At 54.1% G+C, this 26,646-nt stretch overlaps 2 protein-coding genes across 5 annotated transcripts; one reads left to right on the top strand and one right to left on the bottom strand.

Annotated features, from left to right (window-relative positions):
* The first annotated feature begins 37 nt into the window (after positions 1-37).
* FZR1 (fizzy and cell division cycle 20 related 1) lies at positions 38-19,589 on the top strand. Of its 3 annotated transcripts, none has more exons than XM_037384496.1 (14): positions 38-145; positions 8,249-8,394; positions 9,475-9,600; positions 9,843-9,906; positions 10,322-10,449; positions 10,906-10,988; positions 11,378-11,561; positions 11,764-11,829; positions 12,299-12,401; positions 13,052-13,236; positions 14,126-14,359; positions 14,441-14,545; positions 15,364-15,456; positions 16,267-19,589. In XM_037384496.1, exons 2-14 carry the CDS (start codon positions 8,326-8,328, stop codon positions 16,306-16,308), a joined length of 1,482 nt encoding a protein of 493 aa, XP_037240393.1. In that variant the 5' UTR covers positions 38-145; positions 8,249-8,325; the 3' UTR covers positions 16,309-19,589. The 3 variants fall into 3 exon arrangements, with proteins under 3 accessions (XP_037240393.1, XP_037240391.1, XP_037240390.1); XM_037384494.1 differs by lacking the exon at positions 38-145 and adding an exon at positions 195-313 and having other exon boundaries at positions 8,252-8,394; XM_037384493.1 differs by lacking the exon at positions 38-145 and adding an exon at positions 197-313.
* A 916-nt stretch (positions 19,590-20,505) lies between these two features.
* Positions 20,506-23,428, bottom strand: LOC119146619 (GRAM domain-containing protein 2A-like). 2 transcript variants are annotated; one of them, XM_037384581.1, is made up of 8 exons: positions 23,072-23,426; positions 22,876-22,974; positions 22,693-22,764; positions 22,539-22,589; positions 22,195-22,258; positions 21,813-21,893; positions 21,566-21,647; positions 20,506-21,306 (listed from the first exon to the last, which is right to left on the bottom strand). In XM_037384581.1, exons 1-8 carry the CDS (start codon positions 23,264-23,266, stop codon positions 21,195-21,197), a joined length of 756 nt encoding a protein of 251 aa, XP_037240478.1. In that variant the 5' UTR covers positions 23,267-23,426; the 3' UTR covers positions 20,506-21,194. The 2 variants fall into 2 exon arrangements, with proteins under 2 accessions (XP_037240478.1, XP_037240477.1); XM_037384580.1 differs by lacking the exon at positions 20,506-21,306 and having other exon boundaries at positions 22,195-22,589; positions 23,072-23,428.
* Positions 23,429-26,646: the final 3,218 nt, after the last annotated feature.

The raw sequence follows: 26,646 nt of genomic DNA, 5'->3' as shown, positions 1-26,646 counted from the left end.
GCCCGCCTGCGGCCTTAGCAGCGGGGAGGCGCCCTTCGCCGCCATGACGTCACGTGCTGGGAGGTGGTGTCAGGCACCGCTGGGCGTGGCGGCGCGAAGGGGGCGTGGCCGTTGCCATGGCGCCGCTTCCTGTATTGATTTGAAGGTGAGGGCGGGGTGCGCTCCCGTCGTGCCGCTCGCGGGGGCGGGGCCAGCGGGCGGGGGCAGCGGCCGCGGGGGTGGCCGCCATATTGGGGAGCGCTGAGGCCGGCAGAGACTGACAGGAGGAGGCGGAGCGGAGCGGGGCCGGGCCGGGGCCGCGCCGGCTGGGCAGGTAGGGCGGGCGGCGGGGCTGAGGGCCCGGTTCGGTGGCGCGGCGCGGGCTGCGGCCGCCCCTTGCCTCTTCTCCCCGGGGTGCGGGCCCGTGCGGCACCGGCAGCCGGGCCAGGCAATGGGGCCGGCCCTGTGGAGGGGCCGGGCGGGGCGGCCCCGGCCCGGCGGCGGGGTCAGGGCAGCCGCTGCCCGGCGCGGCTCGGTGCCCGGCTGGGGGTGCCTGGGGCCTGCCGGGCCCCGAGGGGCAGCGGCCTGCTGGCCTGCGTGGCGGCAGGCGGTTGGCGAGCGGTGCCCTCGGGGGGGCCCTTCCCGGTTTGTTTTACGGTGCTTTGTCAGAGGTGACAGGCGGGACCCGGCCTGTACCGGACGGCTTGGGGCCATCGCGCTTCTGCTGGGCCTCCCCTTCCCGCGGGCCCAGCGGGCTCGGGGCCCCCGGAGCCGCCGTGCCTTGGTGCCCTCCCGCACCGGCCCGCTGCTCTAACGGACACCGTGCGGCTGGAGCCCCGCGGGGGTCGCGCAGCCCCTGCCCCCCCCAAGCGGCGGGGGGCTCTGGCCGCAGCCCCTTTGCGTGGTCACTGTACCCGTGGGGGTCGCGCAGCCCTAGTCTTCCAAGCAGTGGGGGCCTCTGGCCGCAGACCCTTTGCGTGGTCGCCGTGCCCTGATCCACCTGGGAAGGGGCTGTGAGAGCCGGTGGCTGCCCCTTCCCCAGTTGATTCCTTGCTCAAATTGATAACATGAGCAGTGGCTGCGATTTCTGTGCCGTGGGCTCTGGTGCTGAAGAGAACTACCAAGTGGCGAGGGAAACTTTGATGAAAAAAGTTTCTTTTTTTACGGGCAGCGCAGATCAGTGGTGTGCCGTTGGCCATCCGATGGCTTTGGGGAGTGTGAGGCAGCTCAGTATCGCCGTGTCTTTCCTTACAGTTGTTTTTTTTCAGTGCGTTGTTGACATTTGGCAAATGGAAGTAGTGCACACGTTCAGCAAGTGACGGGCTTGAGGTCTTAAAAGCCTGAGCTGAGCATCCTCCACGCGTGGTGAGAGGGGAGGCGTTCTGCTGGAGGAGTCGGAGTACAGTGAGGTCTGTTGGGTCGTGTTGGAGTCCTCTGTTGAAGCAGTGGTAGGCTTTGTGTGGATGACTGAGAGGTTTTTTGCCTTGATTTCCAGCTCTCTTGAAGGCGTTGTGCTCCTTTTCTCATGAAGTGCTGATTCTTCCTGAGTTAGTGTGTTTCACGATGCTAGCCTAGTATTTTGTGCCAAAGGTTCTTCACAGAGCAACACCCAAGCTGACAACAACATTTCATATTAAAGACTGATTTTTATTTTATTATTAATACAGAAGTGGAATTTTCTGGGGCTGTTGCCTGAAGCTGCTGTGTTTTCTAAATCCTGTGACTTCCTTTTGTGGGATGACTGGGGGCACCCTTACATCTTCAGTAGCTTAAATGTTATGATGAAGCAGACTTTTAAATCACTTGGCCTTTTCAGTAAAGCACCGTGGACGAGGCTGCTGGTGAATTTTTAATCTTGGCTTTCAGTGCACTGACTTCTGATAAGGCTTCAGATAAAGCAAACCTTTTATCTATAGCTGGTGCTCCTAGCTGTTTGTACTCCGTTTTGAGATGTAAGATAATTGGACAGCTGTTGTGAAATTGCTTGGAGGGGGGAATTACAGATCTAATATTATAACATTAAACTACCTGCTCAATTACTCCATTCCCTTTTAATGCAACAGACAGCCTTATCCTGTGATTATTTTTTGTTTGTATTTTATTGAAGGGAAACTGAATTTTATTAAAGGTAGTAGCTTTATGAAAAATTGCCATGCTCAGACACAGCGTACAAACTACTAAAACAAACAAGCCCTTAAGGTTCTGTAAAATGTTACGAAAGGCATACAGTAGCCTTTCTTCTTGTGCTTCCCTCTGCTCCTAAGTATGTATCCTTTGAGTCTAGATGCCCAGCGTGGAAAAACTCTGCCCTTGCCTGTATCCCTAAGGTCAAAGTACTTCACTCCATCCATCCCCACTTCCTTCTTACTAACACTTTGTGTATGCAGGATAAACAAATGAGTAGATATCTTCTAGGTGGTCAGCAAAATGAGTGCCATCCTATGCCGGTTGATGAGCAGCTGAAAGCAGAACCTCCATTTCACATGTCTGTCCAGTAACTTGTCCAAAACATGTGCTTATGTGGGGAAAAACTGCCGTCAGGTGACAATGGAAACAGAAGTGCTGTTGCTGCAACTTGCTGTCTTGCTTCAGAGGCCAGCAGCTACCAGTAGCTCAGCCCTCTGATCCGAGGGGAGATTTGGCAGTGAGGGAGCGTGGAGAAGGCAGGCTGGTTTTTGGGTTTGTGTTTGGTTTGGTTTTTTTTGATTGTTCCCTGTGCCTCGTGAGTCAGGAGGGGCAGCAGGATCTAGGTGTATTGGTTTGGCACAGGTTACGTCACGGGCCGAAGTGAAATCTTGAAGCAGGACGTGGCAAGGTTAATGCTTATCCCCCTCTTTGTCACGTAGCAACTTGAGGAAATCGTACCCAACTCCTTCCCTGGCGTAGGTATTATCCTCTAGCACCTGCAGCACAGGGTAGTGTTACGCTCTGCCCCAGTGCAGAGGCGCAGCCAGCAGGAACCAGTTTCATTATATCTGCAGGAGTAGCGGAGCAAATGGAAGTAGCAGAACTTGTTCAGCACTTGGTATTTCTCAAGCGTGATATGCCAGAGCTGAACCTGATCTCTAACTTCTTCAGAGCTTTAATCGAGCCTTTGTAACAGCCAGAAAGGAAGAGGTGTTCAAATGCTGTTTAACCCAGGTGCCTTTGCTAATTGTTACATCTCTAAAACTGGAGAGTGTTTCTTCTGCTGCCTCTTACTTGGTTTTCTTTCATAGTAGATGAACCTCTTATGAGACTTTCTGTTAATTAGATGCAGAGATTGTCTTTTGAGCCACGGGCAAGAGGTGACACTGAGGTGACCCCTCATTGAGCATGCGTTACGTTTTAACGTTGTGTGTTTCCCAGCCTATGGCTTCCTGCACTGCTGAAGACTTTCTACTTTATTTTGAATTCCCTGGGAGCAGGCGTGGCCCTCATATTTATGGAGCAGCATGGTGAAAAGATGAAATAATCACTACCTGCAGGCAAGAAAAAGGGTTTTAATGGTGATTATTTTCTGAGAAATCCCCTGCTAAGTACATGATTGTCATGTCTGCTTAGATAAACCCTGTGCTCCTAACAGACTACTGTACGCTGCAGTGAGATGTGTATTGAATGAAAATGTCATCTATGAAGGTAAAGTAACAAACCTACAGTTCTCTTAACTGATTAAAAGCTGGCTGAAGCAAGCTTGGAAACCCCTCAGCCTGACTGCTGCATGGGTACAGCAGTGGAGGGGGCTGCGGACTGTCTTGAGTTGAGCAGTTGAAAAAATACGTGTCTTTTGAGTACGGCACAGCAGGCTGGACTCTGTCGACTTCTTTTGGTTGTTTTTTTTCCCTTCCAGTTGTGGAGAGAAGGAGGATTTAGGAAAAATACCGATGCTGAAAGCGCTGGTAATATCTGAGCATCATCCACGTAAAAGAGGCAGCACTAGCGATGTTCTTGGTAGACTTCCTGGAGCATTCCCCTCAGATGAGGGCTTGCATCTAAGAGTGTCTGTTTTGTGTATGAAATCCTGGTGAAAAGTTTTTGGGTTTGTAACGGTGTACTCAGAAGATTTATTATTGGAGGGGGGGAGTATGTTTATCTTCAGTAAAGGCTTTTCCAAAGGCAGAGATTTTGCTGTTTCCTGAAGGTGTTGCAACGCTGGGTTTCCACTGGCCTGTGAAGGTCCATGCCATGTTCAGAGCTCTTTGTCATGAATACTTAATCCTTGGCTCATGCAGGCTTCCTGCAGCACTTTGTCACCTGAGTGTCCTAAATTAGCATCGTTGCCCTGTGGTTTGCTGGTCAGAGTTCCTCTGTCATCTTGTAGGACTGTAGATTGCTTTGGGAAGGTAGACGTAAAGTCTGAAATTAGCTTCAGAAGCTGACCTGGAGGGCTGTGGGAAGTCTTCTAGCTTGTCTGTGCGTGCAGGTGGAGCTGCAGTGAGTTGCAGAAAGGTAAAAATCTGTCACCTCCAATCTGAATTGCAGGTTGGGCCCTCACCTGTGAGGAGGTGGTGATACTTTCTGACAGTGGGGGTGAGAGGAGGCGCAGACGGGTAGCAGTGCATACCATTCATCTCCTAAACTTTGTATGGAATTGCAGCATCTCAAGCTTCTATACTGCTGCAGTATATATATGGACTGGGAGGCTGAGTGCAGACAGGAGACGAAGGCAATGTCGTGCCCTTTGAGCCACGTTGCCTCTCAAATCAAACTTTAATTTGGTTTGCACCTACTGCTGGTCATCTGAAAGTTGGTGGGTTTGGAATAGGGGCGTTCTAGGGTTTGATTTCAGATCCTGCTGCTCGTGACTTAGAGGACTAGGAAAGCGTTTACGCCATTCTTTTCCCCTTGGTAAATTATGGATTTCTTCCCGAGAGGTTGTAAATATTCAGCACCTGAATAATGATATTTTTACCTCAAAACATGTGCCATTAAATACAGGCCCAGAGAGAAAGTAGCATCTCTGGGTTTGGGTAGGCTCTTGCTAACTCTAAATTTTGGGGCCCCAAACAACCTTTTTCAGCCTTCAGATGCTTCAAAATAGAGCATCAACAGAACATTAGTTGTCTTGATAATTCAAATACATCTCGGCCACCTTTGGCCTTGTTCAAATTAGGAAGCATATTCAGTTTTTACATTTAAAAGTTCTCCTGCCTTTGGTATTCTCAGAGTCCCTCACTTTCATCAGTGCTCCTTGTGTTTAACACTTACCCACCCAGTTATCTTCCATTTTTAAGAAGGGCACAAATAATTTCTAGACAAAAAAGTGTCAGGGATTGTCCAGCTCTTGCTTTGCTGAGGTAGGCCACATCTGGAACCGAACAGAGACAACACAGCCTGTGCTTCTTACCCCAACTTCAACACTTGCTGAAGAATCCAAGTAGGTACAGGCTGCCTCGCAAACAAGAGAGAAACAATTTCAACAATTTTGCAAAATAACTGCGTTCATTTCCCTGCCAACCCTGGCATTCTGCCTGCTGGCTTCTTAAAAACAGATCCATACCAAGAAAAAAAAAAACAAAAACCATTTTAAGTATTAGGATACATTAAGGTTGGGTCAATAAAAAGAACAAAACGCACTTGTTCAGCACCGTAACGTTGCCTAGAAGTATTGTTCTGAGAGTAATGTGAACTGTGAGAAAATCCAGCCAATTTGAAGATAGGGCATAAGGTGTGTGAAGAAAATAAACTTCAGTCAGAATACAAATTCTGTTCTTGGAATTAAAAAAAACCAAACAACAACCCTGCACCAAAACCCACCTTCTCCAAGCTTAAAGCACATAATTAGTAACACTGTAGTATCCAAAAAGAGTATGTAACACATGTAGCTCCTCCATCTTTCATTTCTTCAACTAAAAGAGAACTTGCAGTCCACACACTCCCTGTCCTTACGGCAAAGCCTTTCTTAACTAAATTCAGGGGAAATGGGAAACCCACCCACTTTCCACAAATTTAGAGTTAGCCAGAGCCTGCCCAAACTAGAGATGCTGCCTTCTCTCTGGGCCTGTATTTAATGGCGCAAATTTTGAGTAAAAACATTATTATTCAGGTGCTGAATATTTATTGCCATGTTCTGCCTATGCAATCTCTTCTGTCGTTCACTCTGCTTTATTTCTGATTAGAAGGTGCAGTTGGAATCTGTACAGATGGGAACTCAAGTGGAAGAACTCTAAAAGTGAATGTGTTTCTTATCCAGAATTAAAAATGTCACATTGCTGTGTGGATCTAGTTCTCGCACGAGGACTGCGCTGAGCCGTTTTGGGAGCGTGCCTCACATGAGCGGTGTTCCCCAGCTGATCACGCTTCTCGTGTGGGCTCTGCAAGCTGCTCTCTCTTATTCGTGGTGTTAAAAAAAAAAAAAAAAAGGATGGGGTGGGGGGGCGCATTTTGTTGAAATGCTTGGTTTGAGAGGTTGTGTTAACCTCTAAGGTAGTTTTGGTAGATTGTGGGTAGGTAAGGATAGTGGTAAGTAAACTACAAAATGAGGAAGAGTGTTTGACATGGGATGTGCTGGGTTGTTTTTTTTAACCTTCGTTAATAACATCACAGGCCTTTCGGATTTTTTTTACTCACAGTAACGCCATCTCTGACTATTTGTTTGGTGGAAGCTGATTACTGTTAAATTTGGTAGCTTTCTCCAGTTTTGCCTCTGAAAGAACATATGGGAAAACATACTAAATTAAAAAAAGAAAAAAGCTTGGGGAGGAGGTAGCAGAGGTAAGCAGGTGTGCTGGGAAAAGCTTGGCACTATCTGTTTCCGAGATGCTCCTGTAAAAGTGTTGGCATGCTTAACGGCAAGGAGAAAAAGGCCTCTGCATTTCACATTTGTAAGAAATCCAAGTTTCAGTACTGACAAACGGCTTAGGTAAAAGGAAGGTAGCTCTGTTAGCTAACAGCTGACTAGCCCGGAGTTTCTCTCACTTTCAAGGTGATTTCGTAGAATATTTGAACGCTTAATTGCATCTCTCTGGATTACAGGTGCTGCTGTAGCCCTCTTAGCTTGGTAACTTGCCTCCAAATTTTAATGGTAGCTTTTCTGTTCCTGCAGGTAAAACTTTTTCACAGCAAACCCAAGCTGCTGGCGCAGGAAGCCGAAGGCAGTTCGTGGCAGGTCCTGAGCGTGGCAGTGTCGCTTGTCCCTGGAGAGTTTCTCCCAGCCCTGTCTGGGTGCAATTGCCTCCCAGATTTTGCCACAAGTTTATATCTCCAGGCAGCTCCATTTGTGTAGCCGGGACTCCGGCCAGATAGCGTAAATGTTTATACAATAACAGCAAAGGAAAATGCCGCTATGTTCTGCACAGCTCCCAGATGCCTGTATAGTGAGGATTTTGTGTGTGGTATGTGTGCGAGATTCCGTGTTTCCCTTTGGAGATGTTTATCTTGGGTTGAAAGAGCAACTTGACGTGTCTCTTCTGGCGTTGGCATTTTTGCGTCAACACGAGCTGTGGACAAAGCATGAGGTGTGTGTGAGCTGGGGAGGCTGGGCACAGCGATGCTGATCTGTGCCCTTCAGAGTTCAGACGAGGGCTGTGACTGCATATCCTCACAGAAGTGTTAGCTAATTTATTTTGATTTTTTTTTTTAATTGATGCATGTTGTAATTTAGCCAGCCAAGTCTAGGCTATGAAGCAGCCCTGTCTTTATGCTTGAAAGATGCTTACAGACTATTTAGCCATAAGCAAGCTAGCTTTATGCAAGCCAAGAGGAATATTTGGACATATATTTTGGGACTTTATGGGCATCAGGCATTGAATGTTCACCCAGGGGGCTACCTAGTCCGTAGCTACCTGTGTTCCTGCAGCGTGTGGCACTAAAAGTCTGAAATACTTTGAACGTGGCTCAAAGTATCCCGGCTAGCTTCAGCTCGGTGGTGTGTGCTGCTGCCGTGCCTCTGGCCTGAAGCATGGATCTGGCTGTGGTGGGCTAGGGGGTTCGGGGGCTGGTTTTACGCTGCCCGAGTACTGAAGGTTTACTAAACTGTGCTGCTGCAGTTCGTGCGAACAGGCGGGTTTCGCGTATCGCCGTCTCTGCTCCAGTTACTGGGGTTGCCTGCTGAGGTCCTGTCAAACACAAAATGCTGGTTGCCTGCTCGTGTGAATCGGCAACGGAGGGCGGTGATACAGAAAAAGGCTTTCATTAGCAGCCCTGTGCTGTATCCCACAAGTTTGATACCGACGCTTTGGATAGGAAAAGTAGTCTCAAGTTCAAAGAACAGTCTCAGGAGATACTAAAGAGCTGCTTCTGTATGAAGGGGTGTCATATTTTGGTGTTTTTCTTCCCCTGGCTGTTGCAGCAGACTGATTACTGATTGGACTTCATGAATATAAATCCCTGAGCCTGCTGAACTCCCCAGCCCCTCTGCTTTCCACCATGGACCAGGATTATGAGAGACGTCTCCTACGCCAAATCAACATACAGAATGAAAACACAATGCCTTGCGTAAGTACAAATGGGCTATGCTAAATGGTCTTAGCCTGACTGTTAAGTTGTTTGCTTTGCCTGTGACTGTTTTCACAAGCTTTTGAAAGATACCGGACCTCTTTGAAGCAAATCTTAGTCTTTGCTGCGAGCAGGTGTGAGTTCCCGAGCTGTTCTAGGAATAACCAAATCGCTTGACTTCAACAAAGCCTTTGAATATCATAAACTCAGTTCGGGTTGCAAAAAGTCGTTAAGATATTTTTGTGTAGCTCAGTAATGCCTTTTTACTAAATAATGTCAGTAAGTACATGTGGAATGTACAAAGTTGGGGGCTAACAAACAAACAAACCAACCAGCTGTGGGGCTTGACGAGATAGAGGAGGTCCAGCAGAGGCCACCAAGATGGCTGGGGGGCTGGAGCAGGAAGGTGCTGAGATCCGCGTTGCTCAGACTGGAGACGATGAGGCTCAGGAGGGGATGAAGTAGTTGCTTTCAACTACCTGGCGGGTGGCTATGGAGAAAATGGAGTCAGACTCTCTTCAGACGTACACAGTGGAAGGATTAGAGGCAATGGATGCAAGCTGCAACAGGGTGAATTCCAGTTAGCTATTAGGAAAAAATGTTCACAGTGAGGGCGTCCAAAAACTGCAACAGGGAGCTTATGGGGTCATTGTCCTTGGAGATGCTGAAAACTCAACTGGATGAGGCTGTGACCGTCAGTGTAACTTTGAAATTAGCCATATTCTCAGCTGGCGTCCTTTCCATCATAAATTACTCTAGGAAAAAAAAAAATGTGACTGCAGCTAAGGAATCTGCTCCTCACCCTGCAAGTAGCCTGCCCCACTCCAGCCTTCCACATGTTTACCTTGATGGTGTCGGCTTGAGAAGGAGCTGTGAGAAAGAGGCTGTTTAATTGCTTCTTTTGACAGAAGTTCCCATGACACTTGGACTCTGACGTGCTTACTAGGTTCTGTGAAGGGGATAAACTAATGCTTGGCTCTTCTACTTGGGCATATTCAGCTTTTACAAGACCTCACTGATGTTTTTCAGACCGCTGCTGTGATCAGCACTTGTTCTTGTGGGTTTTTTTCTTTAATGCAGGTAGCAGAGATGAGAAGAACCCTGACGCCTTCCAATTCTCCAATGTCTTCTCCTAGTAAGCATGGAGACAGATTCATTCCCTCAAGAGCCGGGGCCAACTGGAGCATCAACTTCCACAGAATAAATGTAAGTTTTTGCTCCCTTTTCAAGCAGCTCAGTCTTGCAACGGAGGAAATCGTGGTGCATTTTGGTTTGGCTGGCATAATTCCTCTGCTTATCTTCTGCACCATGGTCTGCTGCTGCCCCAAAAGAGTTCCTTCGAGTGCATGTCTTTAAATAGGCTGTCACTATGGTCTAGGAGACTTGTTTATTATTTTATCGTATATCATGAGGTTTATGTATGGTGATAACATTTTTCTTCCTTTCAGGAAAATGAAAAATCACCAAGTCAAAACAGAAAAGCAAAGGATGCTACATCAGACAATGGCAAAGGTGAGACCGCCTTTCTACTGCTTGTGCCGCGTCTGTAGGTTTCATCTCGAACTGTTGGCGAGTTTGGAAATCAAGGGAACTCTGGCATTTCTGTGCTTGTGCAAAAACTCAAGCAGGTGTTTTAGGAAGTGCCCCCATCATGAGAGTGAATACCAGGTTACTTCAGTAGGTTTCTGACAAATGTCTGGGAAGCAAGAGGCTGTTTGTATCCCTTGATTTCATATGCCTTGGAAGCACTTTCCTGGTGGAGTGGAAGGAGGGGAAGCTTGCTGCTAATCCTGATTCCAAACTGGGGCCCCAGGCTTGTTAAGAGGCCCTGTGACTGTACAAGTCAGACAGATGTGATCCTGCCACTCCCTGCAGAGCCGTTTGCTGCTTCAGAGTTCTCTACTTAAGTGCTCGTTTGGGTTCACAGATGGCCTTGCGTACTCTGCTTTGCTGAAGAACGAACTCTTAGGAGCAGGGATTGAGAAAGTACAAGACCCACAGACGGAAGACCGGAGGCTGCAGCCGTCCACCCCGGAGAAGAAGTCCCTCTTCACTGTAAGTTGGTTACTTTGCATTAAAACCAATGAAGGTTGCCCACGTGCGTCACAGGAACAAAGCACACAGTTCTGCCAAGCTGCTAGTGCAAGCAAGTTAGCGTTGCGGCTTGACCAAGATAAGCTGTTGATAACAAAGTTTGGTGGCCTGGAAAGAAAACTTAAGTATCTGCAGCAAGCTACATGCTTCCTATTTTTGTACTGGCAGGGAAGCTGAGCTGGACCCAGCTCTTTTTGGACTGTGTGGTACATGACCAAATCAAGTTTTTTGGCTTTGAGTGGAGACGGGGGAGGGTTTTGTTTGGTTCTGGAACACCTGGCAAAGGAAGGAACTGAAAAGTCTGGGAAATCTGGCTGTGGGTGTAGGAGATGGCTAGGCATCGGGCACCAGTGTGTTGCAAGTGATCCTCTAGGTTTTTTGCTGGGGTTCTTACTAGGTTGTGTTTTCTTTATGCAGTATTCACTCAGCACAAAACGCTCTAGTCCAGATGATGGCAATGAGGTCTCACCATATTCCCTGTCTCCTGTCAGCAACAAAAGGTAACACTGATTCCCCACAGACTGCAAGAAGGGAAGGGTTGGGACAGAGGAATCAGTGAGGTTCTCTAAGGCTTAAGGCACCCAGAATCACTGTGTGAATTGCTTTTGGAAATCTGGGGAGACAATAAGTAGGGACAGTCAAGTTCTAAGAATTTCTGTGGGTGCCCAACCTGCCTAGATGCTTCAGTAGGCCAACTTTCAGCAGTCAGTTTACATTTTTACTCCTTAGCTCCTTTACAGAAGAACAACCTAATTGCTTCCAGTCTTACCTGCTGGAAAGAATTTTGCAGCCTCTTTGCACATTTCTATAGAAATGCAGTATGCTTTAAAGAGTGCCTACTGCTCTGATGTGTAAGATCCTATAGTTTTGTATCTTTTTCTGTCAACAGTCAGAAGCTGCTAAGATCACCTCGAAAACCAACCCGGAAAATCTCCAAGATTCCTTTCAAAGTGCTAGATGCCCCAGAGCTGCAGGACGACTTCTACCTGAACCTGGTGGACTGGTCCTCTCTTAACGTCCTCAGCGTTGGCCTTGGGACTTGTGTTTATCTGTGGAGTGCTTGTACTAGCCAGGTAAACGATCATCAGTGCCTGGAGAGTGAAGTACCTGTTGCTGTAGGTCTTTTCCAATCTTTCAGAGCTCTGGAATGTGCTGTGTGAGGGGCTCAGCACTTCTAATGCTCTGTCCCAAACTAGGTACTAGTTTGTGAGACAGCTAATAGTGTAGTATGACAATTAACAAGTGTTTCTCATTCTATTCTGTTGTGTTTTCAAGGTGACCCGACTGTGTGACCTCTCTGTGGAAGGAGATTCAGTAACATCTGTGGGCTGGTCAGAACGGGTCTGTATCACATTGTCAGCAATGACAGCTGAAGCGCTTGTAATTTAGATGCTATCATTGTAGCCATATAGCTCTTACTTGCAGGTTTTAGATGTATTTCCCCAAGTTTCCCGTATGCATCGCAAATCAAATGTGTTTTTCTCTCTGCAGTATTTTTTTTTTCTGTTAAATGAGAGGGGATAGAGAGCAACTTCTTGTATCGTGAGGTTCTTGAGGTATTTGCTAAGAGATGTGGGAGAGAGAAAGAGCCAGTTCACTCCTCCAGCTCTTGACAATAAAATGTTACAATAAATGCATTCCAGCCAGACTGCTTGGCCCTCTCAGTTAGGGAAAAGATGTAAGATGGAACAACTCTGCATGTTTTCCATCTTGTGGGATTTATCTCAAGTCTTTTCCTCAGCTTCTAGCTTTTGTTTGACGTTTGTCTGTACGTACTGGCTTTACTGATCGTGGGTTTCTGTTTGTCTAGGGGAACTTGGTAGCCGTGGGCACTCACAAGGGTTTTGTACAGATCTGGGATGCAGCAGCAGGAAAAAAGCTCTCCATGCTAGAGGGACACACAGCCAGAGTGGGTAAGGAGATGGGAGGCAGAGGTTTCACGTTTTGTTTCTACCTAATTTAACTTCTTCCTTGCAAGCAAGGGATCAGCTTGAAATAGCAATGCTGGTACTTTGAGTTCTGCTATCTATCCCCTGCTACGTCTCAAGCAGTCTTCAGAATATTATGCTCTAGTAATTGTGATGTTCTGATCTTGGGTGTGGTGATGTTTGAGTGTTTGAGCAGGTGTTTCCTCCACGTCTGAGGCATTTTAGGTTTGGTTACAACATCCTTTTTTGCTGCCACTGGCTTCCGGCATCAGCCCTGCAGGCAGGCTGCTTTACACTGAGATTTCCAGTTCCCTTATTCTGCGGGGACTATTTTTATTTGCTCAGAGGCGTTGTGAATCTGAATGCTGGAGTGTGAGATTTGGGAAGTCAAGGCACCTTCCAAATTCTATTTCTGTGCTTTACTGCACTGTGAAACGGGATTCAGTAGGTTTGTGCAGGTTAATCTTTGTAGGCTATTCTAGGACTTCACGCTGGATGTAAGGGAGGTCTGTAAGCACTGATTTTTTTTTTTTTATTTATTTTATTTTTTTAAAGCCTTGGCAACTGTGGTGGCTGTGTTCTGCCTACCTGTTTCTGCAGGACTCCCACAGCATACTCTTCTGCCCGCATTACAGGTGCCTTGGCATGGAACGCGGACCAGCTGTCCTCTGGGAGTCGAGACAGGATGATCCTTCAGAGGGACATCCGCACCCCACCCCTGCAGTCTGAGCGGCGGCTCCAGGGCCACAGGCAGGAGGTCTGTGGGCTCAAATGGTCTACAGACCACCAGCTCCTGGCCTCTGGAGGAAATGATAATAAGGTATAGTACTTCCAGGGAGTCATGTGAGGCTGGGTGTCTTGAGATCTTCACCAAGAAACGTCAGAACCCCCTTTCTTTAAGGATATTTGGCCCCTCTGAAAAGGGGCTTTTGTTTCAGTTGTTGGACTGTGTCCAAACATAAATCACACTAAGCTTCTACTTGGTCTCCTCTCTCTAATAAAATTAAAAAGGCGAATTTAATTTTGCCTCTGTATTTGGCTAATTAGATCTATAGCTTGACTCAGGGGGTTGAGTTCAACAAAGCTGTGCTTCCTGGCTTTTGTTTAGGTAGCATATCGTCAGGTTTGTTGCAATAATGTTTATGCATGCAGAAGGAAACTGAGTTTAGAGCCATGTAAGTTCTAATACCTATAACTCAGGCTTGTAATTCACTGAGCACCATATGGAAGAAGCATCTGTTCTGGAGAAGCACTGTTCTGAGCCCTTCGGAGTGGGTTGCTAGGTAGTGAATTTGCCCAGTGTCTGTGTGACAGCATGGTTGTACCGTGTTCCTCCTGCTCAGAATAACTTTTAATGAACTTGAGCATATTTCTAAACGTGTTCTGGAATAATGCAGCCATAAAGAGAAAACGAAGGGTTTGAGTTCACATTTGGTGACGCTGCCTTTGGCTTCAGAAGCTTACCCTGAGGACTGTTAGCTTCCTTGTGGCCCAGGGGTAGAATGGCTCCGCAGTTGAGACTGGTGGCAGGGTGGGACTGGCTTCAGGGCTGCGAGCGCAGAGTGGAGATGCGTGTGCTTGGGCAGAGCTGTGGGAAATCATCTTGTTGCTCAACTGCCCTCATCAGTCCCAGTGCAACATTGTGGTTTGTGGGTGTTGTGGGCACATGACTGCAGCGCAAGTTCGATCACGTCTCTCCTCTCTGCCAGCTCCTTGTTTGGAATCACTCCAGCCTGAGTCCTGTCCAACAATACACAGAGCATCTTGCGGCAGTAAAAGCTATCGCCTGGTCTCCGCACCAGCATGGACTCCTTGCCTCTGGCGGTGGGACAGCCGACCGCTGTATACGCTTCTGGAACACGCTCACCGGGCAGCCTTTGCAGTGCATCGACACTGGGTCGCAAGTGTGCAACCTGGCCTGGTCAAAGCACGCCAACGAGCTAGTAAGTTCCTCACTGTGCAGTCCTGCTGCTGCGCTGTCTTGTGTTAGGAAGCATGATGCATATTTCCCTCTTCCCTTTCAGGTGAGTACCCATGGATACTCGCAGAACCAGATCCTCGTCTGGAAATACCCCTCATTAACTCAAGTAGCAAAGCTAACGGGGCACTCGTACAGAGTCTTATATCTGGTAAGTGATGACCATGTCTCTGGAAACTTCTGTGGCTGTGCGTGTGCTGAGACCCAAAGCCACACTGCTAGTGGCACTGTAAGCTGCCTGTAGTCTGGGCGAAGACGTGAACACTGCCTTACAAGCAAAGAAAACCGCTCTGGTTTTCTTGCCTGCAAGGGATACTTAGATTTGCTGCTATGGAAATGCAAGATTTTATTAATGAATAGCAAAGCCTGCCAGAACTCTTCAGAGGAAACACAAGCATCTCTTCTTGTTCCCTTAAGACTTGTACGCTTTTTCACTGGTAACTACCAGCAGGGGAAGAAGTTGATGCTTTCAGATCTCCTCATTTGTCATTAAATGCTTGGTGCAGTTAATCCATGTTGATCTCGTACCTGCTTTGTTACTGTTATGTAGGGCTTTCAGTGGATTCATGACAGATGATAAATATGCTGATACTGTTTTGTGAGGTAGATTCCAATGTAAGTGACTAACAGAGCTGGCAAATGCCAGCCATATCGCGCTTCCTGCCTTAACACATATTTATGATCTGGGGAGGAAGAGACTCAATTACAAATGGCTTGGATTTCTTAACACAAGAATCCTTTTTGCGATAATTCCACCCATGTATTCCATAGCTGCATAAGTAAGATACTAGTGGTCGAATTGGCACCTGCTGAGACTGAATAAGGCACATGAAGGCAGAGGTAGTTGTTTGGTTTCTCACTGTCAGCCAAGTAGGAAGGAGAGTTAAATCTTTCATGCATTCCAACGAAGATTTGTTTTCAACCTCAAAAATGTAGCAGATGCTAAAGGTTGCTCTCTCTCGGCCTTAGGCAATGTCCCCTGATGGGGAGGCCATAGTTACAGGAGCTGGAGATGAAACCTTGCGCTTCTGGAACGTCTTCAGTAAAACACGCTCGACAAAGGTAAGGACGCGTCGTGTGGATGGCTGCAGCTGTGTCCTGCAGGAGGCTCAGCCGTTGGGGGTGAATGCCATCCGAATTTGCTCTGTTCTCCTGCCTTGCCTCTGGTCTTTTCACCATACCCTGCAGATCGAGGGCTAGATGCAGTGAACTTTGAGGTATAAAGGGATTCATAGTTGTCAGATAAAAGGTTGCTTCTGTGTGCCCAGGGCAGTGTGAAAAAACATCCTTCTCCTGGCTGCTGAAGATAGCAGCGTGTCAGGGAGGTCACCCTGAGCCCACCATCTTCCCTGCCAGCGTGCTGCTATGAACTTGACCCAATCCTCAGATTATCCCCTGGCTCTGTACAAAACCACGTAAAATGGTGTTTTGGATGGAAATGGGGTCGTGGATGCTGCCAGTGACAACTTGCTATCGCTGAAAGTGGGTTGTGCCCCAAGAGCTCTTCTGGGTGCCTGGCAGAGGCAGTGGGGAATGGCAGACAGATTTGAAAGCATGAGCTGGGGGGAGCTGGTGTCGCTCACTGCTGGCTGTCCCCCTGGTTTCTGACAGCTCCAGGGTGCAGTTCCCTGCAAAGCTGTGGGAATGGCACGCTTGCCTGCCATGCTCCTTGTTATCAGTTGGAAGAAGCTCATGGGAATATCTATGGCATTGGACTTTGAATGGTGAGCTCACCTGATGAGCTAGAGGTGCCTCACCAGATTGCAGTTGTGCTTTCTTTTTTGATAAAACAAAAACCAAAAGCACATGGGGTGATGCTGCCGCACAGCTGTGGAAAACTTAGCATCTGCTTTATCTCTTCTGCTTTGTCAGGAGTCTGTATCCGTTCTGAACCTCTTCACCAGGATACGATAAACCCCATATACTGCGACCCAGGAGACTACAGCCTGAACAGACCAGGATAAAACCACTACCTTTGGTGTGCATGGAACCCCAAACGATCAGCCGGAAGGGGAGGGGAGTGCCAGTGGGACTGGAGGATGGACCCAATAGATGCTAATTAAATAACGCGCTTGTGAACCACACTGGGCAGTGTTTGGGATGGGGGTTGGGGAGGGGAGGGAACTGCCAAAGGTTTACAGATCCGTCCTTTGTAAAGGGAAACGGCTACCAGAGGAAATGTGAAACTAGCGTCCCCCAACCCTCATGTTGTAAACTGGAGAGAAAAAAAAACCAAAAACATGTGTGACATGGACCATTGAGACCGTACCAAGGCCATCCCAGCTGCTGTGTTGTCCCCACTGGGGAAGAGATGGGAGTATCCATGCCTCTGTGGGAGTGGGTTTAATGTGCTGCTCTGGGTCCTTCTGTCCCCAGATGGAGGTCTCTGGAGGTAGGAGCCAGCCAGCCTGGTTCAATACAACTGGTGCAAGGGGACTAGACTCCAGGCTGGGCATTAGCCTCTCTGCTTATCTAAGGGCATTGTTTATAGCCTGGCATCCCCATTACGTGAAGAAACTGGAGAACTGATGATTTTCCTTCCTTTTTTTTGCCCCCACCCCCCCCTCAAATAGGTACTGTAGTACTGGATACAATCATTCCCATAAAACAGCTTGATTTTTGGCATGCTCGACAGCTGCCTTCAAACAAATACATTTTGGGGCTCTAAATTTTGGAGGAGTATTGAAGAGGCTCCACCTCAGAGGGAGCACATTCAGAAAGTTTTAAATTGCTAATGCATGTTCTGGGCTGATCCTTTTAGTTAACAGAGAGGAGAAACAATGGCTTTAAAAAAAAAAAAAAAAAAAAAAAGAAGAAAACAAACAACAACAAAAAAAAAAACCAAAACACCCAAAACAACGAACAACCACCATGCATGTGGAGCTTCCCACAGTGTGCTGTTTGTGGCAGGCTGGTTGCTCTGGAGTCTTCCTGAGGACAAAAGCAGCTGAGATGTGTTTGAGAAACAAAACAACTCCTGTGGATCTGTCTGTTGGAGAGAGCATGGCCTCTTCTGGCTGGAAGGGGGGTGGAAATGCCACGTCTGGGTGAGAAGGGGGGTTCTTTTTCTAAAGCAAAGAAGTATTGCTTTTTTTTTTATCTCCAAGTCAAAGCCAGGGACCCGTTGTTGGGTTGTGGGGGGTTTTTTGTTGTTTTTTATTTTTAAGTTGTATGGGAAGAGAGTGCCTGCTTGTGTGCTTGGAGCCTGCGTGATGAGTGCTGTGGGATGCGACGCAAAGCAGTGGTGTGTGTGTGTGGTGCTTTTAATTTAAAGAGAAGTTGTTACGCTTGCAGCAGCCTGTTCCTGTCTTATTTGTACATGTGCCAATACTCTCCCTGCTGTGCACCTGGCTCCTGCCTGCCTCATGCCCTCTCTCGCACACTGGGATGTGAGTGCTGTTCCCTGTTCTCATTTGGATTTTCCTGGCTGTGTATATAGACCTTGACCTCTATGTAGATTGCATAGGCAATACTTTTATCTCTCTTTTTTTTTTTTCCTTTTTTTTTCCTTTTTCCCTCCCTGCCGCCACCCTTTCCCTGAAACCAGAGTGTATGATTGTCTCTCCCCAGTGCCACTGGTACCCTTAGGGTGAGCGTCGGAGGCGCGGGAAGGCTGGTACGGAGAAGGGCGGTGAGGTGCTGTTCTGTTCACTGCAGCCTTGACTGTGTGTGCCACTACACCAGTGCCTGGATCAGGCTCTCTGTGCTACCTCTGCATGTCGCACGTACTTGGAGGCACTCGTGAGAGGCTCGAGCTCATGTACCGGGGGCGTGTGTGTCCCCCAGGCTGGCAGCACCGAGGCTTCAAAGCCCAAACTGGCAGCTGCATGGTTGTCTTAGACTCACTTGCTTCCAAAATGTAATTTCAATGTAACTTGTGAAACGCAGTTTCAACACGACTACTTCGTTGTAGTTCTTGCTGCAGGAGCGTGGGGCTTGATTTAAAAATCACCTGGTGTACCCCCCGTCCCTCTCTTGTCGCTTCTTATGTTTGCTGGCACTGTTAAACTTCGGGTGGAAGGAGCACTGCAAAGCACTGAGGAGTTGTAAAGCTTAAGTCAGATCATTAAGTTGGTGAGGGGGTTTGAAGTGAGGGGCAAGACACGGTCGGTGTGTCCCGTGGGATGTCTGTCCCGTCGGGCAGCAGAGCGTGGGCACGGGAGGTGCTTACGCCAGGGGTGGAGGTGGCTGGTGGATTTTCTTGTCGGTGGTGGGTTGTCTCCTGCCTCAGTCTTGACACGCAGACCCCAGGAGACGCTGCTTTCCCCTCCAGGAAGAAATAGGTGGTTGTGGTGAGGGGACACAGGAGGTCCCAGCCAGGGGGTGGGTTTGTTCCCATTCTGGGGTGGCACTGGGCGAGCGTGGTGCCACTGGGGCTCCTGCGGGGCCGGCTGAGGGAGGTGTGGGCTGTCTCTCACCCTGCAGCACAGGTCCTCGTCCTAGAGGACCCAGGAGCTGCTGTGGGGGTGGCAGTGCCATCAGGGCACACGTGCATCCACAGCTTGGTGCTCCGCGCTCTCCCGGCACCCTGGGGTGCTGCGGGGGGGGACACAGCCGCCCGTTGCTCTGTCCCTGCTCACCAGGCACTTTCACCAACCACATCTCTCCCTCACCTCACTTAGGAGCTGCATTGGGAGCAGGTTGGCTCGCGGTGACATCTCTCACCGTGCTTGGCAGGGAGGGCTAGTGACTTCCAAGCCATGGCTGGTCTGTGGCCGGGCGCGTTGGCTGTCGAGCGTGGCGAGAACAAGCTGTTGAGGTGGACTTGGCTGTTAAAGCATGACATGAGCTCCTTCCCCGCCCCCCCCCCGCCCCCTCATCCCGCTCATCCAAGAAATCAGCGGCGTTCCCAGAAGTGATCCCTGCAGGTCCTGCGCCGCAGGAGCGTGGCGGTGGGTGTGTGCGTGTGGCTGCCCATGTAGGCGAGCGCGTGACGCGGCGCGGGAGTGTGCTGCCGTGTGTTCAGAGGAGAGCGAAGCGAATGTCAGCTCGTGTTTTCCGTGTGTGACCTGTAAGCACTGACATGATTGAGCAAAGGGTCCTCCCAGAGTTTGTGTGATAAAGTCTGCGACCTTGTGGCATTGTTATATATAAGGCATCCTATGGTGGGAAAAAAAATAAATAATAATACAGAGAGCGTTGTTAACTTTTCCATGTAAAGCAATCTAACTGGCATTAAACAAGTTGTGAACTTACATCTTGGGTGCTCTGCTTTTCTTTTCCACAGTGAGGTGAGGGGCGCAGCGTGTCCCCAGGCACTCCAGAGCTGCCCCCCGCCCTGGTTCAAAGGCCCTGGGGGTCTCTGCAGCAGTTGCCCCGGCTCTGGAGGTATCAACTCTCTCGGCACAGGTCTTATCTGCTCTTTATTGCTCCCACCTCCCCGCTCACATTTACTGCCCAGCCGCTGGAGGAGCTGGGAGGCACGGTGCCAGCCTGCCCTGCCCCGTTCCCCTCTCGTGGGGCAGGGAGGGAGCAAAGGTGCCCCTGCCCTGGCACGGTCCCCATGGCCCCCCCGGTGCTGCTTCCATGCCATGGAGGGGGCTGGGCGTGGAACGGGGGGAGCACAGCCCCTGGCTCAGGACAGGTGTCCTGCCGCCCCTGTGCAGATGGGACCTTTGCTGAGGGGGGGGGTGTGGGTGGGGAAACCCCCTGCCCCTTCCCCAGGAGCTGGAGCCCTGAGTCATGGCTGTGGTCTCTCCAGCCCCTCAACCAGAACAGGCCAGGGCTGAGCTCGAGGGCTTTGGGCTGGGAGGACCCTGCTGGGGGGTGCAGGTCCTGCCGTGCTGCGCCCCAGCTCTGCTTGTCACACCCCACCCCCCCCAGCGCCCGTGGGAGGTGACTGGGTGGGACCCCATCATCCCTGCCCTGTAACAGGGACCCTGTGCCCACTGGGGACCCTGCCTCTGGCAGGAAGGACCCATCCCGGAGAAAAAAAGTAGGGCAAGAGCTGGGGGCCCCGGCTGGGTAGGGGGCCCTGGGGCCCCCAGCTGTGCCCCCTCTTACCCCCTTCCCCTCTATTCCTGCTTGTCACCTGCAGCCAGAGCCCTGCATGCTGGGGGGCAGCGCAGGGTCTGTCCCTGCACCCTCCCGCTGCTGCCCCCCGCCCTCGCCACCCAAGGCATCGGCCACCGGTCCCCCAGCCCTGCTGGGGTGCTCCTGGGGAGTGTGGCAAGGGGATGCAGAGTGGGGGGCTGGTTGGTGCTCATCCTGGGGCTTCTGGCCTGGTGGGATGCTGCTCCACGCCGGCCACTCCAGCTCCCCCCACAAGTCTTGCCCTGGGGCGGGGAGCTCGCGGCCTCCCTCCACTTGTCCCAAGAAATAAGGCAGCCACTTGTCCTTGGGGAGGGGGCAACGTGGGCCACCCCTACCCCAGAGCACCCCCAGAGGGGGGGTTCACACCTTTATTGGTAGTCTGTCCCTTTGTCCCTGCCTTGCCCGGCACTGGGCCCACTGCTGCTTGCCACATCCCCTCGGTGGGAGGGCTGGGGACAGGGGTGATGGGCGCTGGACCCCAGCCAGACCCTGTGCGCTTCTCTTTGCCCCCGGGGAGCTGCCTGGGTTCCTCCTGCTGCTGCTGCTCAGGGTGGGGAGACGCGGGGGGAGCGAGGTGGAGACCCCGGCTGCCCCCCAAGAGGTGGAGGAAGCAGCTCCCGAGCCTGCGCCCCCCAGCTGGGGCCGAGGCCCTGGCGATGGCTGGGTCCTTGGTGTCCTCATCTTCGTACAAGATGCTGTCCTGGGGAGAGGTCAGGGCGCAGAGAGTCCCTGCTGTGCTGAGGACGGAGCATCCCCGGCTCCACCACTCACTGCTGCAAATGCTTGGGGTCTGGCCAAGCCCCCATGGACTCCAGCTGCTGCTCCAGCTCCACGATGCGCAGACCGAGGTACCCCGATGACAACAGCAGGGCCACCATACTGGGAAACAGGCCAGCATCAGGCACAGGGGTCACCACCGGGCAGGGGGACAGGGCAGGAGCAACACCGTGGCCAGGCTGCCACGCACTCGCCTTGGGGACACAGTGGCTGGGCCAGCGCAGGTGCCCAAGGGGAAGTGGGGGACCCCCAGGCTGCCAGGGCTGCACTGGGGAGCCTGCCTGTGCCAGGGTGCAGCGGGGACAGGGACCTGGGGGTGTCTCGAAGCCCCGAGGGTTGTGAGCAGGCCCTGGGGACTCACAGCAGCAGGTAGATGAGGATGATGGTGTTGCGGGAGCTCAGCTGCGCAGTGATCCAGGCCCATAGCGCAGTGTGGGATCCCCCTGCAGGGATGGGGCAGTGTCAGTGCCGGGGCTGCCGAGAGCACCCCCCCCCCCATCCCCAGTCAGCTCTGCCCAGTGCCAGGGTCAGCCCTGGGGTCGTGCCTGAGCAGCGTCCCCCTCCCCCGCCCCAGAGGCTGCGTGGCTTTGCCAAGGGCACCCACTCACTGCTGTTCAGAGCCAGCGCCGCCGCCTCTTCATCCTCCTCATCCTCCTCCTTCGCTTGCCTTGGCATCGGGATCAGCCCATCTGTGTGCAACCAGGAGACAACTGCTAAGTACCCCAGGACCAGGGAGTGGACTGGGGGGTCTTGGGGACCCAGTGGGGCACACTGGGCCACGAGGAGCTGATCCCGCGCTCCCCAGCACTGTGGGAGATGCTGTTTAGGCAGCCAAGGAATGCACGGTCCCTCCTGGACCATGTCTGCCCGGGGAGGGTGAGCAGAGCCAAGAGCTGTCAGCAGGGCAGAAACGCGGGTGAGGACACGTGTGCTTGCACGGGCAGGGCTGTGAGCACCCGGGGGGGCATGGGCTGTGGGGTGGCCACTCACCTGGTAGATCCTGGAGGCTGTCGGGCTCCGGGGTGCTCTGCTCCAGGTCCGACTGGCTTGAGGTCTGACAGAGGACAAGACCTGGTGGTGGTGCACGTCCCCAGAGCACTCACCCCACAGCCATGGGGACACGGGTGGGACCCGATGGGACTCATGCCAGTCCCAAGGAGGAAACCTGAGGGTCCTGGGGTCTGGGCTGCCCTGGGCTGCGGCTTTTCAACTCCGTGTCTCCACTTAAAGCCTTTCCAGGTGGCAGGACCGCAACCACCCCCATCACAGCCCAGTGGGCTGGGGCTGCACCTCCCTCCGCTGAAACCCTCCTGCCCAGCATTTCCTGGCCTTACCCGAGACTTCCTAAGGACTTCCTTGTTGCTCAGAGAGTTCCAGCTCTTGTCCTGGACGAGGAGAGATGCAGTGGAGTGCGGGCCACCCCCACAGCCCCGCGACGGGATGACAGAGCCACCAGGTGCTTGGCCCCCGCTCTGGCACAGCACCTACCTGCAGGTGTTTGCAGACTGACTTGAGGACCTGGTACGTGGCTTCCCGCTGGCGCAGCAACACGAAGAGGAACTGTCAGGGAGCAGGGAAAGGGTTTGTGCCACAGCTGCTCCCTCGGCCCCAGCCCAGAGCCCGCCAGGACACCCCAAAGAGCCTCTGCACCGTCCCTGTCCCCACTCTCACCTTCTCCCCACTGGCTGTGCGGATGCTGAGCGCGTTGGGCACCAGGAGCGCTGTGTTGGCCTTCTTGAGGGTCGAGACGGAAGCGATGGGGACCACCACCTGTGCCGGGGTGGGGGGGGCAGGCAGTGTCACCTACCCCTGGCTGCTGCCTGTGCCCCTGCCGGCGCTGCTGGCCCCACACCCGTCCCCAGCCCACCTTGATGTCCTTGAGCAGGAGGCTGGCGTGGAAGCAGATGTGGTGGGAGGAGATGTAGAGGCGGCCGTGGTAGGGCACCTCTTTCTGCCAGGCGCAGGAGAAGCAGGCCAGCAGTGCCTCCCGCTCGGCGAGCTCCCCAAAGGCTTTGCGGTAGCCGGTGGCATGCTTGCTCAGCTGCAGGGGCGGCCAGGGCATGGGGCTGGCACGGCACGGGGCGCGGGGCAGAGCCCTGGCACCACCGGCGTCCCGCAGCCCCCTGCTCTGCTGCCACCTCTGCCGCAGAACTAGGAGGGGCCCTCCCTCAGCATCCCACTGGGACCACAGCGCTGGGGCTGGGGTCCCCCCCCAGTGCCCTGAGACTCACCAACGGGGACGGGTGTCCCTGCCTGCCCACGGCTGCCACAGCCGGCTCCGGCTCCTCGCAGAAGGGGGGGGTCACAGGTTTTGGACCTGGTGGGAAGCAGCAGGCAGGGGTGAGCCGCGAGGCTGCCTGCGAGGCCGGCTGTGCGTGCACGTGGGTGCCGTGCCCTCTCCCCAGGGCGAGCGCACCCGGGGGGCACAGCCGGGCCCAGCTGGTGGGAGATGAGGGCTGGGGGGGGTGGGGGGGGGGGGGGTGCAGGCTCGTGTCCCCAGCGAGGTGCATCAGCCACCTGGCGAGCGTGGGGTGCTCCAGCCGGGTGCCCGCGCTGCCCTCCTCCTCCAGGCTCTGCCAGCGCTTCTCCTCCAGCACCCGCCTTCCACTCCTCCCCGCCATGAGGGTCCCGTCCACACAGCTGGGGGAGAGGGGACAGGTCGGGGGAGACGGTCCCCAGGCTGCCTGTCCCTGCAGCACAGCAGCTCCCGCGGTGGTGCCACCAGCCAGTCCCACCAGGGGTGGGCATGGGGACAGCCAGGGGAGCAAAGCCCACCGGGTCACACCAGCCCTTCTCCCGACCCCCCGCAGCTGTCAGTGCACAGGGGTCCCCTCAACCGGCTGCTCTGCAGCCCCCCAGTGCCCCACATCGGCCCTCAGGGCACGCGTGGGGTACGCAGCGCCCCATCACAGCATCTCTGCGGGGAGAGGCTCTGCCAGGCCCCGGCCTGCCCCTGCGCCTCAGTTTCCCCGGCCGCGGGCAGAGCCCGGCAGCCCGCAGGCAGCAGTGCCAGCAGCGGGGCAATGGTGAGTCCCTGCCCGCTGCCCCACGGCCCGAGGGAGCGGCACAATCCCCGTCCCAGCAGCCGGTTCTGGGAAAAGCCGCACCCGCCCGCGCAGCAACCGGCACTCGGGCCACAAACCCCGTGCCAGGGGCCACTGGGCCCCCAGCCCCCCGCCTTCACCCGGCCCTGGCGGGGGGCACAGCACGTGCCGGGGCAGACGCCTGGTCCCCCAGAGCAGCTGGGCCAGCTCTGCCCCCCACTCGTGAGTGGGGACCAGGGGGTGACACGTGGGTGGGGACCCCCGGGTCCCTCCGGGTGCTTGGAGCGAGGTGCGCGGCCAGGCTGGCTCCAGAGGGGACGCGGCTCCGCCGCCGGGGCCACCTGCGGGCAGCAGAGCCCCCGCACGGGGCAGCTCCTGCCCACCCCACATGGTACCTGGTGGGGGGCACAGCCGAGCCCTCCTGTCCCGTCCCGTCCCGTCCGGCGCGTGCAGTGGCCCCGCTCGTGTCCCACTCCCACTCCCGCTCCTGGCACCGTCCCTGGCCCACAGCTGCCTCCTCCTCCTCCCGCTGCCGAGGAAGGGCAGCAGGCGGGGCCGGGACCGGCGGCAGCAGGTTTGTAGGGAGGCGTCGGGGCAAATACCAGCCCAGGGTGGCTCGTGGGAGCCCGTGGCACCGAGCCCAGGGCGCTGGGGGGGCTGCGAAGGGGTGAACAGGCGTCACCGCTGCCGCCACACACGGCCGGGGGGGCATGTGGCCCAACTGCCAGCGGGATGCAGGAAGCTGTCCCACTGCTGTGCCCACCTGCGCATCCCACCGCCGTGCCCTCCTGCGCATCCCACCGGGCCCACACGCCAGGGGGCCCCAGCCCAGGGAGGCCTTGGGGGGGACCGAGTGCCACTGGGGGTGACGTTGGCACCACCAGCCCACGCATCCCCCAGCTGCAGGAGCCCCGTGGGGCAGCCCGAGGGTGGCGAGGGGCCCTCGGCATCCTCACCCTGCAGCCGGGGGACTGCCCACCTCGGGGAGGGGGTCCCTGGACACGGCCCTGTGCATCCTCTGGAGCGACGTGGTGCAGGACCCCGACCCGGGGGGCGGTTAAGACACCCCCAGGTGTGGCTGCGGTGGGCAGAGCTGCCTGCCTCGTGTCTGCTGCCTGCGCTGCCCTGAGCCGGGACGGTGCAACACCCGACCGAGCACCCAGCGGGTGACAACACGCTCCGCAGGCACCTCAGTGACCACAGCTCTCAGGGCTGGGGGGTGTTCAGCTGCCCCCAACAAGCTGCAGATGCATCCCCCTCCCAGAGCCGGAGCAGCACACCACGCACAGCATCGCCCGCCCAGTGCCTGCTCCCCACCTCCAGCCCCACGAGCAGAGGCTCCCTCGCGTCCCATCCCCTCCCCAGGCAGTCCTGTGGGGCACCCCCGGCCCCCCTGGGGGTGGGGTGGGGTGGGGGTGTCTCTGCTGCAGGACAGAAGGTGGCCCCCAGAGGCTGAGCCCCAGGCGTGGGCAGAGTGCTGAGAAAAGTGAGGAGGGGGCGAGACCCGGCTGGGGGTGCTGAGCAGCCGGTGGGGAGAGGCCTTCGCCCTGCCCGCAGGGTGCTGGAGCACGTGCCAAGGCCACCCAGCCCCGGCCCAGCCTTCACCCAGCTCAGCCCTTGCTCTCTGGACCGGAGCTGATAAAGTCTTTTCCCAAAACCCAGCGAGCCGCGAGGAACGGCCATAAACCCTGTGTACGGCCTGGCATGGGCCGAGCACGCAGCGTGGCGTGCCGCAGCCCCCGCAGCCCAGCTCCATCCCTCCCCACGCTCCGGGCACCCCAACGCTCCAGCTCCATCCCTCCCCACACTCCAGGCACCCCAGTGCCCCCCAGCTCTGTCCCTCCCCACACTCGGGGCACCCCCACACTCCAGCTCCATCCTTCCCCACACTCTGGGCACACGCAGTGTCACCAGCTGTGCCACACAGCCCGCCCCACCCCCTCCTCACACGCACACGCAGCACAGAGAGCACCCCCCCTCCACCGACACGCACCCTGCTGCGCGTGCACGTGCAGTCTCACTCACACTCACACTCGGAGACCCCTCGCCCCAGCACCCACGCAGTACTCTCGCATGCCCACAACAGCACTGATGTGCCTGCAGTACATGCCTGCCTAGGTGTGTGTGTGCAGACATGCCACACGCATGCACCCCTGGCACACGCACCCCTGGCACACGCACACAGTGCCCCCAGCCCCAGCTCACCCCTGTCCCTGGTCCCCACGGCCTGACCCCAGCACGGCACCAGGTCAGGGGGCTCAGGAGGGTGAGGGGGCTGCAAGGTGGTACCAGGACACGCACAACCTCCTCCCTCCCCTCAGCAAGGTGGGGCTGAGCCATGCCACTCCACGGGGCTGGGCACCCCTCGGCCCTGGCACCCCACGGGGCTGGGCACGCC

The sequence above is a fragment of the Falco rusticolus genome, chromosome 4 (genome assembly GCF_015220075.1).
Source record: "Falco rusticolus isolate bFalRus1 chromosome 4, bFalRus1.pri, whole genome shotgun sequence".
Taxonomy (NCBI): domain Eukaryota; kingdom Metazoa; phylum Chordata; class Aves; order Falconiformes; family Falconidae; genus Falco; species Falco rusticolus.
Note: the sequence above shows the minus strand (reverse complement) of the source record. Positions and strands in the feature narration are given on the sequence as shown.